Raw genomic sequence first — 12,181 nt, forward strand, 5'->3', positions numbered from 1 at the left:
TCCGGACTAAAGAGGACAAGGACAACCCAAGTTGTTCTCAGCGCTCAGTTCAGAAGCCGGCATCTCTGATGGTATGGGGTTACATGAGTGCGTGTGGCATGGGCAGCTTACACATCTGGAAAGGCACCATCAATGCTGAAAGGTATATCCAAGTTCTAGAACAACATATGCTCCCATCCAGACGTCGTCTCTTTCAGGGAAGACCTTGCATTTTCCAACATGACAATGCCAGACCACATACTGCATCAATTACAACATCATGGCTGCGTAGAAGAAGGATCCGGGTACTGAAATGCCCAGCCTGCAGTCCAGACCTTTCACTCATAGAAAACAATTGGCGCATCATAAAGAAGAAGATGCCACAAAGAAGACCTAAGACAGCAACTAGAAGCCTGAATTAGACAAGAATGGGACAACATTCCTATTCCTAAACTTCAGCAACTTCTCCTCAGTCCCCAGACATTTGCAGACTGTTATAGAAAGAAGAGGGGAGGCCACACAGTGCTAAACATGGCCTTGTCCCAACTTTTTTGAGATGTGTTGATGCCATAAAATTTAAAATCAACTTATTTTTCCCTTAAAATTATACATTTTATCAGTTTAAACATTTGATACGTCCTCTATGTTGTATTCTGAATAAAATATTGAAATTTGAAACTTCCACATCATTGCATTCTGTTTTTATTCACAATTTGTACATAGTTACATAGTAGGTGAGGTTGAATAAAGACAATAGTCCATCCAGTTCCCCCTGTGTAGGTGTATGTGTGGCTGTAATCATCTCACATAGCCCTGAATGTTCTGATCCTTGAGATGTAAGTCTAAGAGTCTTTTGAAAGCCACCATACTTCCCGCAGAAACCACCTCTTGTGGTAGAGAATTCCACAATCTTGTAGCCCTAACAGTAAAGAACCCCCCACGTTGCCTGAGGTTAAAACGCTTCTCCTCTAATCGCATTGTATGTCCTCGAGTCCTCATGCAATTCCTTCGAATTAACAGTTTTTTTTCTAAGCTGAGATCCCCATTAAGATATTTATAAATTGCTATCATGTCCCCCTTCAGACGTCTCTTCTCCAGGGAGAATAAATCGAGCGATTGCAGACGCTCTTCATAGTTAAGGTCCTCCAATCCCCTAATCAGTTTAGTTGCCCTTCTCTGGACTCTCTCCAGCTCCAACACATCTCTCCTGAGGACTGGCGACCAGAACTGGACGGAATACTCCAGATGCGGTCGGACCAGAGTTTTATAAAGTGGAAGGATTATAGTCTTATCTCTGGAATACATCCCTTTCTTTATGCATGCTAATATTCTGCCGGCTTTGGCAGCTGCCGCTTGACATTGCATGCTGTTGCCTAATCTATCATCAACCAAGACTCCCAGATCTTTCTCCATTTTTGATTCCCCCAAGGGTTCCCCTCCTAACGTGTATTGTACTTTTATGTTTTTAGTCCCCAAGTGCAAAACCTTACACTTCTCCACATTAAACCTCATTTGCCATGTCGTTGCCCACTCCGTTATTTTGTCCAGGTCATTCTGTAGGATATCTGCTTCATGCTGTGCTGTTATTGCCCTGCCCAATTTTGTGTCATCTGCAAAAACTGATATAGAACTCCTGATCCCGTCCTCAATGCTGTTTATGAATAAATTGAACAAGGTTGGTCCCAGGACTGAGCCTTGGGGGACCCCGCTTACTACCTCAGACCAGTCTGAGTGTGCGTTTGTTTATTACCACCCTTTGGACACGGCCTTTTAGCCAGTTCCGTATCCAAGAGCAAACCCTGCTGTCGATACCTGCAGACCTTATTTTATCAATTAAGCGCTTGTGGGGAACTGTATCAAACGCCTTAGCGAAATCCAAGTACACCACATCCACTGGTTTGCCCCTATCTAGCTCACAGCTCACCTCCTCGTAGAATGCTAAGAGATTGGTTTGACAAGAACGCCCATTTGTAAACCCGTGCTGATTACTGCTGATGATGTTGTTGTCTTTAGCATACTCTACGATATAGTTTGTCCAGCCTTTCCCTGATTTCACCCTCTGTTAGCCATAGTGACAAGTCCTGTGTATTACTACTAACCATACAGTCATGGTCAGTGTACCCCATACAGTCATGGTCAGTGTACCCCATACAGTCACGGTCAGTGTACCCCATACAGTCATGGTCAGTGTACCCCATACAGTCATGGTCAGTGTACCCCATACAGTCATGGTCAGTGTACCCCTCCTTTTCCTGTGTAAATACTGACAAGAAAAAAGCATTCAGCACGGTTGCTTTTTCAGTGTCCTCTGTAACCATCCCCCCATCATCGCTAATTATGTGTGCAATATGCTCAGCCCTAGCTTTTTTGCTGTTGATATATTTAAAGAATTTCTTTGGGTTTTTTTTTACTATCCTCCGCTATTTGTCTCTCAAAGTTGATTTTAGCCATCTTGATTTCTTGTTTACTTTTCTTATTTGCCTCCTTGTATTGCTGGAAAGCCAATACTGTGCCCTCTGATTTGTATTTCTTGAAGGCCAATTTTTTTCCCCTAATAAGTTTTTTAACGCTACGGTTTAGCCAGCCAGGTTTGGCTTTGTCTCTTCTAAATTTATTTCCCATAGGAATGCACTGCGAGATGCATTTGCTTAATATGTTCCTAAAGCATTCCCATTTTTCCTCTGTGGTCAGGGATCCCAGGGTTTGGTCCCAGTTTACCCTTTCCATCAATGAGTATAATTTTGGAAAGTTTGCCCTTCTGAAGTTTAGGGTTCTTATGTTCCCCACTTGCCTTGTTATATTGTTTTTTATACTAAATGTGATCATCCTGTGATCGCTAGAGCCCAGGTAGTCCTGGACTCCAACCTCCGAGATTATGTCTGGGTCATTAGTGATCAATAGATCCAGGACTGCGTTTTCTCTAGTAGGAGAATCCACCAACTGTGACATGTAATTATCCTGTAAGGTTTCCGTGAATAGACGGGCCTTCTGTGAGTCCCCTCATCCCAGTCAATGTCGGGATAATTGAAGTCCCCCAATATGATGACTGATCCCAATCTTGCCACTTTACCCAAAAGTGCTAAAAATTCCTGCTCTACCTCCTCCCCTTGGTTGGGTGGCCTATAGCAAACCCCCACAACTACTTTTCCCTTTTCTCCTTCCCTATGGAGTTCAACCCACACAGATTCTAAATCCATGCTCATCCCATCCATAATGTCACTCCTTTCTATCACCTTTATATTGTTCTTGACATAGAGACATACCCCTCCCCCTCTTTTTCCTACCCTGTCCTTCTGGTACACCGAATACCCTTGGATATTGGCCAGCCAGTCATGTGAGGGGTCGAACCAAGTCTCTGTTATTCCCACAAGGTCTATGTCCTCCTCATCCTCATACTAACATTTCCAACTCATCCATTTTATTAGCTAGGCTCCTGGCATTAGCATATTCCCCTCTTAGTTTCACGGAAGTTAAACGTGATTGGTGGTTATGTTTATTCCTGTTTGGTCTGAGGTTTTCCCGCACAGAGCTGCCAATTGACGTTGTGGACCTACTGTCACTGCTGACCCTACAACTGCCTTCAGTCCTCTGCTCCCTCCTGACTGACTCTACTTCTGAGCCCTCCCCCCCGTCTCCTAGTTTAAAAGCCCCTCCAACTTGGTGGCCATCTTTCTCCCCAAAAGAGCTGTACCGTCCCCATTAAGATGCAGCCCATCCTTACTAAAGAGCCGGTAGCCGTCTGAGAAGTCAGCCCAGTTCTCCAGGAACCCAAACCCCTCCTTCCTACACCAATTCCTCAGCCACTTGTTAAGTTCCCTAATCTCCTTCTGCCTCTCCTGTGTGGCTCGAGGTACAGGCAGTATTTCAGAGAAAACCACCTAGGAGGTCCTTTTCCTCAATCTATTACCTAAGTCCCTGAAATCGTTCTTTAGGATCCTCCACCTACCTTTAACTTTGTCATTAGTGCCCACATGCACCATGACCACTGGGTCATCCCCAGCCCCACACAATAAGATCTGTCTGCCAGATCTGCGATGTGCCGAACGCGGGCGCCCGGTAAACAACAAACTGTTCGGTTACCGAGATCTTTCTTACAGATTGCCCTCTCTGTCCTCTTAATAATTGAGTCGCCCACTACCACAGCATGTCTAACCTTTCCTGAGTTACGGCCCCCCTTCTTCCTGGAGGCACCCCTCTCCTGGTAGCCAGGGGGGGGGACGCCTGCTCCAGCTCTGCCACCCCTGAGTTGATATCCCCCTCAACCTGCAACTCGGCAAATATGTTAAGGTGAACCAACTCAGGACTGGCCTCCCTGACACTCCTCCCCCTAACATTCCTAACGGTCACCCAGCTGCGTACCTCTGCTGCTTGCGTCTCCTCCACTCCTTCCTCCTCTATGCTGGCCCCTGCCAGCGCCTGATGGGTAATGTCCAAGCTCCTTTCCAGGTTGTAAATGGCACGCAGTCTTGCCACTGTGTTCTCTAGATCCACGATGTGGGCTTCCAGAGCAACAAGTCGCTCACATCCTGCACAGCAGTATTCGCCCTCGATTGGTTCATCAAGGAACGCATACATGCCGCAAGAAGTGCACTGAGTGGCATCCCCAATCCTGTCGGACATTATTACCCTCTACTCTATGGGGATAATATTAACGACCTGCTCTTCCTTACCTACACTACCTCTATCTCCCCTGGTACTAAACCTGGGGTACTCCCAGTCGCTAATATACTAACCAGTCACTAAGATACTCACCAGTCGCAAAGATACCCAACAGGCGCAAAGATACTCACCAGACGCAAGATACTCACCAGTCGCAGATACTCACCAGTCGCAGATACCCACCAGTCGCAAGATACTCAGCACCGTTGTCAGTCGCAGAGCACCTTTCAGTCTATAGTAGCCCCTTAGTAACCTGTATTGCTTGTAGTTTTGTACTTGTATGTAGTTTGTACTTGTAGTCCCCCACCAGCCCACCCCCCTACCAGCGAACAGATCAGTTGTTCCCTCGGTCCCTCGGTCTCGGTCTGGTCCCGGTCCTGTCAGGTCCTTGTCTCCTCCGCTGCTGCTCTGTCCCCGCACTGACTCTCTGGTCCGCTCTGTCGCCACTGCTGTCTCCCAACTTTTTTGGAATCGGGTTTGTACTTAGCTTTGTGAATGAGGTGAAGTTGTGTTGACTTCAATCATCCAATCATGCCCTAAGCTTTCTAATTTTCTAGCATGTGATTGGGTATTGCATTTTTTGTCACATTCCCTAAGCTAAGTGAAAATTTCCCTTTACAAAGTGATCAGGCTTTTAGTTCTTTTTTAAATCAGCCTGAATTAATTTCCCACCACACTCTCCATGGCTGAAGTTACCTTTTCTGACATTCCTTGTCCATTGTCCCATAGAATGGCCATAACATGAAGAACCTCTTGACAGTTGAGATTGCAGCCATCAGTGCTGAACACGGATCCTGGCGCCCCCGGAGAGCCGAGACTTGCATCGTTCAGGAGCTTCTGCATATTAGAGCCAGCCCGACTCAGCAAAGCTTTGGATACGGCACCAATACTCAGGTTCAGATCGGCTCCTACACTGTTCACGATGACATCCGTCTGCCATGGAAAGAGATGACAAACATTACGAAGTGATGTTCATTATAAAAATGAATATCTTAAGAGTTTATTGGTTTCAAATTGATGAGGGGCCAAATAACAACCTTTGTAATTGTAGTTTGTTCCAGACCCAAAACGCAAGAAGAAAAACATAAAAAACTAGAGGTACTATTTATTATAATGTAGCACTGCCCCCTAGGGGACTGCTGAGAATTTCACTTTCTGGATTCCACTGGGTTACCCGTAGCAACAGTCTATGGAAACGTATCACTTAAAATGCTTGGCTCAGACAATGAACAGTCCAGGGGGATGTTGTTTTGTAGTTTTTTATATAACTGGGATAGGAGAAGGAATGAGTGGGATATTCCAACTGATAACTATTCACAATGCTGAGGACAACTGACTTAGTATGCAGCAAGGCCGCTGCTTCACCTTGCCACTGAAGTGAAGATACTTTAATACTTGAAGTGTTCCAGCTTGAATTATCTCTTCAGGGTTCTAAACTTGGCACCCCCTTTCTCTCCTACCATGTGGGCTGATACCAGTCCATTGACTCTATCCTCTGGAGTGGTCCCCTTCTTGGGCAGACCCCCGGCAAGCTTCTCTGTACTCACGGACACTGTTTTTCCAGAGTCACTCTGCCTTAAACTCCACTTTTCAGCTTTCCTGGACCTCCGGATTCAGCCCCACACTCCTGGCTCACAAGGCCGACCGCCTGTGACCACCATCCACAGCAACAGAAGGAGAGACATCCGTCACCCTCCTTCCGGGACCTGGCTTCCCGTCCAAAGACCCCCTGCCTCATGTGCCCTTGGCTTTTATACCCTATCCCAGGATGCACCTCTTCTTTGTGCCAACCCACTGGGACAGTTACAAAAGCCTGTGCATCATTGGCTGGGTTTTCTCTACTATCCAATGTACCCCTCCATTGGATACAGTGGGGACACTCCCTCAGATAACATGAATACACACTGGACACACTTAGCAGGCCTAACTAGCAGATCCAGCTCTCTAATAAGCAGAGAGAACAAATGCTTTACCTACTGCTTTTCTGTTAAGCAGAGAAAGCCAAAACTATGTCTGCTATCTAGCACCTGACTAGGAGGGTGCTACAATAACAAATATGTAATTATGAATTTCTTCCTTGTACTATTATATTTTCTAATTAGGGCATCAATGTACACATGTATACCACACCACATGAGTCCTTCTCAACATTTTTATCATGGAGGAACCCTTGAAATAAGTGTGAGGTCTTAGGGGCAATATTTACTGTATCTACATATGAACCTTACATAGGCGATCAGTGGGAAGAATGTTCCTTAGCTAAAAAGGTCATTGGTGTCAGTGGTTACTTGCTTATCAGTCAAAGAACCCGTAGTAACCTCTGGAAGGACCCAAGGGATCCACTACATCCTGGTTGATAAAGGCTGATATACAGCTTGTAACAGCACCAGTGTATTCCTATTTATGGAAAGGGTGACATCTCTGTCAGGTTTCCTCTGCTGTTTGGGTCCAGCTGTGGAAATTCCCTTGCTGTCCAGTTTGGAGAAAAAATTCTCCAAAAGAAGCATGTAAACAGATTTGGAAAGAGTGAGAACCTTTGTTATATTTTATTGCTGTCTGTGTCTCTGTTGGGCAGATTCCCCTCACTTCCTACCATCAAACTTGGACAGTAAGAAAGATTCGACAGAGGTTCTAACCATTCCTACCCCCATCTGAATCATAAAAGTCTTTGATAAAGTCCCACATTAGCAGGAAAATGCTGTAGAATCTACATACCGAACAGTCCTCAATGTTCTTCTGAAGCAGCTTGATGATCAGTCCTTCCTTGGTCCTCGCAGTGTTGTCATTATCTCTATTCACTGGCGCTGGTGGGCTCTGTGGCACTCTTGTGACCGGTTGGGGTGCCAGTGATGTAGAAGGCACAGCACTCGTTTGGTTACCAAATTTGGCCTTTGTGACCTCAGAGAAAATGTTGACGGTTTCATCATTCATGTCCACAAGATGGATTCTCTGTAAAGTGCTCTGTTGTCCCGGCGTCTCTACGTAGTCCCGTATGGCTTCGACTATGTTTTCAACACATAATTTTAAGGGAAATCCAAAAATACCAGAACTGACAGCTGGAATTGCTATTGAACTGTGACTCTTCTTGGAAGCCAGCTGTAAACTGGTGGTAATCGCCTTCCGTAGAAGTCGTTCACCTCTGGAGGGTGAATCTGCATCCCATCGGGGACCGACTGTATGTATTATTTGTTTGCATGGCAATTTCCCTGCGTCAGTAATTACTGAATCTCCAGTGGACAATTTACCCTCTTTCCTGATAATCTGATCGCAGTCATCTTGGAGTTTACGTCCCGCTGCATCCAGAATAGCTTTTGCCAAACCCCCAACATGTTTAAGCTCTTCATTGGCTGCATTAACAATGACATCTACATTGTGACGGCACAGGTCATCTTTATATACAGAGAGAGTCATTCCATTCGGAAGAGTTATTTGGAATCGGGGTTTATGAATTAGATTATCTTCTACACCAGCCTCCTCTAAGCGTATCACACAATGGTAATTTGTTCTTGCTGTTGTAGCATGAACTTCTTCATTGACCTTACAAAACTTTTTGGCTCCCGGTTTCTCAATACGCAGAATATCACTGTGAAGTGAGTGCAGAATGTCCCTAATAACGTTTGCTGCCTCTTGAACATTCACCCGTGGTCCCAACAGGCAGATATTGTTCTGGTTCTTTGTTACAATTATATTTTTCTTTATCTTTTCCAAAATCTCCTTCCTTTCCTCCCAGATGAACACCATTTTTGCTGAAGGTTGAACTGGAATTTCGGTCTCTATAGTAGTGTTCTTCTCCAGAAAGTCGCTGACTTGTTGATAACACTTTTGAACATTTGAAGTCAGGCCGGAGATGACCACATTGTCCTCCGTTCCAGAAGAAGATTCCTCTATCAGGACTGTGATTTCCTCTCCATTAAATAACTGAAGCAGATGTGACTGGAGACTTCTCCACTCAGGAGATTTCAGAAGACTTTTGTCTTCAACTAAAAGTTGTCTGTGAAGTAGTTTTTCCTTAATTTGGTTTTCTGCAGCAGTCAAGTCTTCCTTTGAATGAGCCATCAGTTTAACAACACCATCATCAATTTCCAGCATTGTGTTAATGTTGTGATGTACAAAGAGCAGAGAGGACAGCTCCTCGTTATCGGTGGATATCAGGAACTGGACGAGGTGTGGATTCATCTGGATGGGTTTACTTTTCATTTGTTGTTTGATGTTGAGTATCTCACATTTGGCGGTGAGCACTTCTTCTCTCAGTCCCGATAGACGGGCTTTCTTTGTTGGCACATCATAGTTCATCTTTAGTTCTGGAACCTGGTCCAGGATCTTCCGCTTCAGGCCACTGTTACACATAATCTGATAGAGGGCTGGAGACATAGATAAGGTCTCAGTCTTGGTTTGTTTCATTCTTTCTACATGTTTGGAGGTTTCCTCTACCAGTTGTTTGAACGTTGGGTCAATCCTTGTAACATTCTCAGACATTCCAGTCAAGAAAACTTTCTCTAGACCAAAGTCAGGTTTGATGAGTACTCCGTCATAGGTGGAGCTGCTGACATGTTCACTAAGAGCTTGCCAGACCGACTGATCCATTTTATATTCTAATACTCTGAACTTTGATATGAGAAGTGAGAATTCATTATCTATGTCCTCACTCCATCTTGGTACAATCTTCGCCACAGACCTGAGATGGGTGGACAAGGTGGGAGGGAAGATAAGTTGAAGGACAGGATTCTGGCAGTCTTGATTTGGCCATTTGATCTCACAGTGTTTATCCTTCATCTTCACATCTATGTTGTTCTTTAGTCCTTCATTATTACAGATATATTGCAATATGTATGGACTGATATTAAACTCTATAGGCTTTGGTATTTCTATACAAGGTCCGTCCTTCCCATACAGTGCTATACCCAACAATGGGTAGTAAGGGTATACAGATATATTTTTCTTGGAAAACACATGATCCTTCTTCAAAACTCTTTTAACATCTGGAAGAGAAGGAAACAAGCAGAAGGTTCACAATGATGCTTCACTTAATACTCACAATAAGTTCTTTGAAGTTAAATATATTGATTCTGTGAGCTACTATCTATGAAATTAAGTGAATTTAAGCTGCTAGCATTGTTCACAATCCCACTCGTGTGCTAACTAAATCAATACACAATAAATGCTTCGCTTTGTGAATGCTAAATGACTATACAACCAGAATATATCAATATCAAAATAATAATAAAAAGTGCATGAATAAAGTGAAAAATTGTCCAACATAAATGTGCAATCACCATATAACGATGACAGAGTCCATGCAAATAATTGCTTGCAATAAAAATATAAAGAAAATATAAAAAAATCAAGAAAAACACACAGTGCCGGATCCGCTGTGCAATTCCTTCTCAGTGCAAAAAAACAATAGTGTGCCACCCCGATGTGCTCTCCCCCCCCCCAGGAATATCCACACAGGGTCACCTGTCCTCCTCAATTAAAATTCTCCCTGAGGAAGACACGTGACCCTGTGTCGAAACACGTAGGGGAGGAGCCAAGACGTGACGACATCTAGGAACCAACGTGGAGCTGGAGGCTAGGTCTGTTTGTGAGGCTGCTGTTTACACTGGATTGTCCTAAAAACAATGTATCTTTGGATTGTGAACCCTTGTGTTGGTTTGCACCTGTAAAGAGTGAGTACCTGTAATATTCTGGTACCTCTGGTACCCTTATTCCACTTTCTAACTCAGTGTATGCGTCCCACCATTCTCTTCTGGTAAGTGCGCATACACCTTTAAGACCAATGCTGTCATCACTGAGCGCCGCAGAGCGGCTATTTCAACCGCCGGCGTTCTCACTCACATGTTCGTTCAACCTGCCTTGAAGCTCATATGCTTACAAGTGTACCTCGCTGTCGGAACCTCGCTGCTGATCCCTGTATCCCGCTACCGGATCACTCGCTCATACCGAACCTCTCTACTACTGCTTGCTATTAGTGATAAGTACCCCGCAGGGGAATCCTCCATAAACCTTCCTACTAAAGCTTACACTATCTAGCTCTGCATACTAAGGACTATAACTATCATCTGCACTGTTGTTTTAGATTGCTAGCTCTTGAGCCTACTAACATCTATACTATTGCTAACCTATCTGCATCCTACTTGTTACCATCTATACTCTCATGAACATTTCTCTCAAGTGCTGTTCACCTATTGTCACTGTTCATACCTGTCTCTTCAGCTCATCACCACTATACTGCTATATACATCTATCACTCCAAGGAACATCTTATTGAGTGTGTATATTTGTATGCTGAATCAGACAGACCACAGTGATGATTCTTGGGAGTTGGGATTGGTATTTCAACATATCCCTACATGACTGCTGAGTGGAGTTTTTCTGCAGCTGCAAATCCATCTTGTTTCAGAAAACGCAGGAGCGTTACAGTACCCTGTGATTTTTTTTAATAAATGCAATTTTAAAAAGGGTATCAGCACTATTGGCTTTTCTTATCTTGCAATCAATATATCGGGATACTGCAATACGTAATGAGAGGAGCCTAGAAGAAGGTTGGAGAAGTTGGATATAGCCAACAGTGGGTTAAAAAGCCTGTTTGGATCACGTTCAATCGTGGGGATCACATTTCCCCAGGTGAGGATACTCATGGTGGGGGGGGGAGCACATTGAGGTAGCACACTATTTGCATGGACTCTTTCGTTGTTATATGGTGATTGCACATTTATGTTGGACAATATTTCACTATATGTTGGACAATTTTTCACTATATTTATGCACTTTTTAACCGGTTGCCGACTGCGCACAGTATATTTACTGCGGCAGTCAGCCCCGGCCAGGCAGAGTGACGTAGGTCTACGTCGTTCGTCTGTCACTGGGTTTAGAGCCAATAGCGGGCGCCCGCCTCGGCTCGTTCACGGAGGAGTGCGGGTGTGTGACCGGCGGACCCGATGTCCGCCTCTCACACTACGATCGTCGGAAGAGCGGGAGAAAGGCGGAGCGGCTTATGTAAACAAGACGCCTGTCATTCTCCCCTGTGTAAAAATGGAGATCAGACGGTTCTACTATGTAGAACCGTTGATCTCTGTTTTTACACTAGTAGCCATGTCCCACTACAGTTAGAATCACGCCCCTAGGACACACTTAACCCCTCCCTGTCCAATACAGTTAACCCCTTCACTGCCAGTGTCATTTTTACAGTAACAGTGCATATTTATAGCACTGATTACTGCAGTAATGTCACTGGTACCCCCAAAAGTGTCAAAAATGTGAGTCAAGGGTCCGATCTGTCCGCCGCAATGTTGCAGTACCGCAAAAAAAATCGCAGATCGCCGCCAAAAAAAACCACCAAAAATGACAAAAATCTTTCCCTTTGTTAGTAAACACGATAACTTTTGCGCAAACCAATCAAAATATGCTTTTTGCGATTTTTTTTACCAAACATATGTAGCATAAAACAAATTGGCCGCAAATGTTAAAAAAATTTGATTTTTACATTTTTTTGGGGGGGAATTTCATATAAAAAAAAGAGAAAAATATTGTTATTTTTGAAAAA

The 12,181-nt window shown here is 44.2% G+C and overlaps 2 protein-coding genes across 2 annotated transcripts in view; both read right to left on the minus strand.

Moving 5' to 3' along the window:
• Nucleotides 1-12,181, minus strand: part of LOC309558766 (protein mono-ADP-ribosyltransferase PARP14-like) — a 343,037-nt gene that overhangs the window by 297,405 nt on the left and 33,451 nt on the right. The gene's annotated exons all lie outside the window — the stretch shown is intronic.
• The window catches only part of LOC309557749 (protein mono-ADP-ribosyltransferase PARP14-like), a gene marked incomplete at its 5' end in the record, with an annotated part of 85,156 nt that overhangs the window by 60,694 nt on the left and 12,281 nt on the right, over nt 1-12,181 (minus strand). Inside the window, 2 exons of the mRNA XM_082260517.1 lie at nt 5,335-5,571; nt 7,354-9,617. Coding sequence (XP_082116643.1) covers nt 5,335-5,571; nt 7,354-9,617 — 2,501 coding nt within the window. The remainder of the gene's footprint in view (nt 1-5,334; nt 5,572-7,353; nt 9,618-12,181) is intronic.

The sequence above is a fragment of the Pelophylax lessonae genome, assembly GCF_965119305.1.
Source record: "Pelophylax lessonae genome assembly, chromosome: 6".
NCBI lineage: Eukaryota > Metazoa > Chordata > Amphibia > Anura > Ranidae > Pelophylax > Pelophylax lessonae.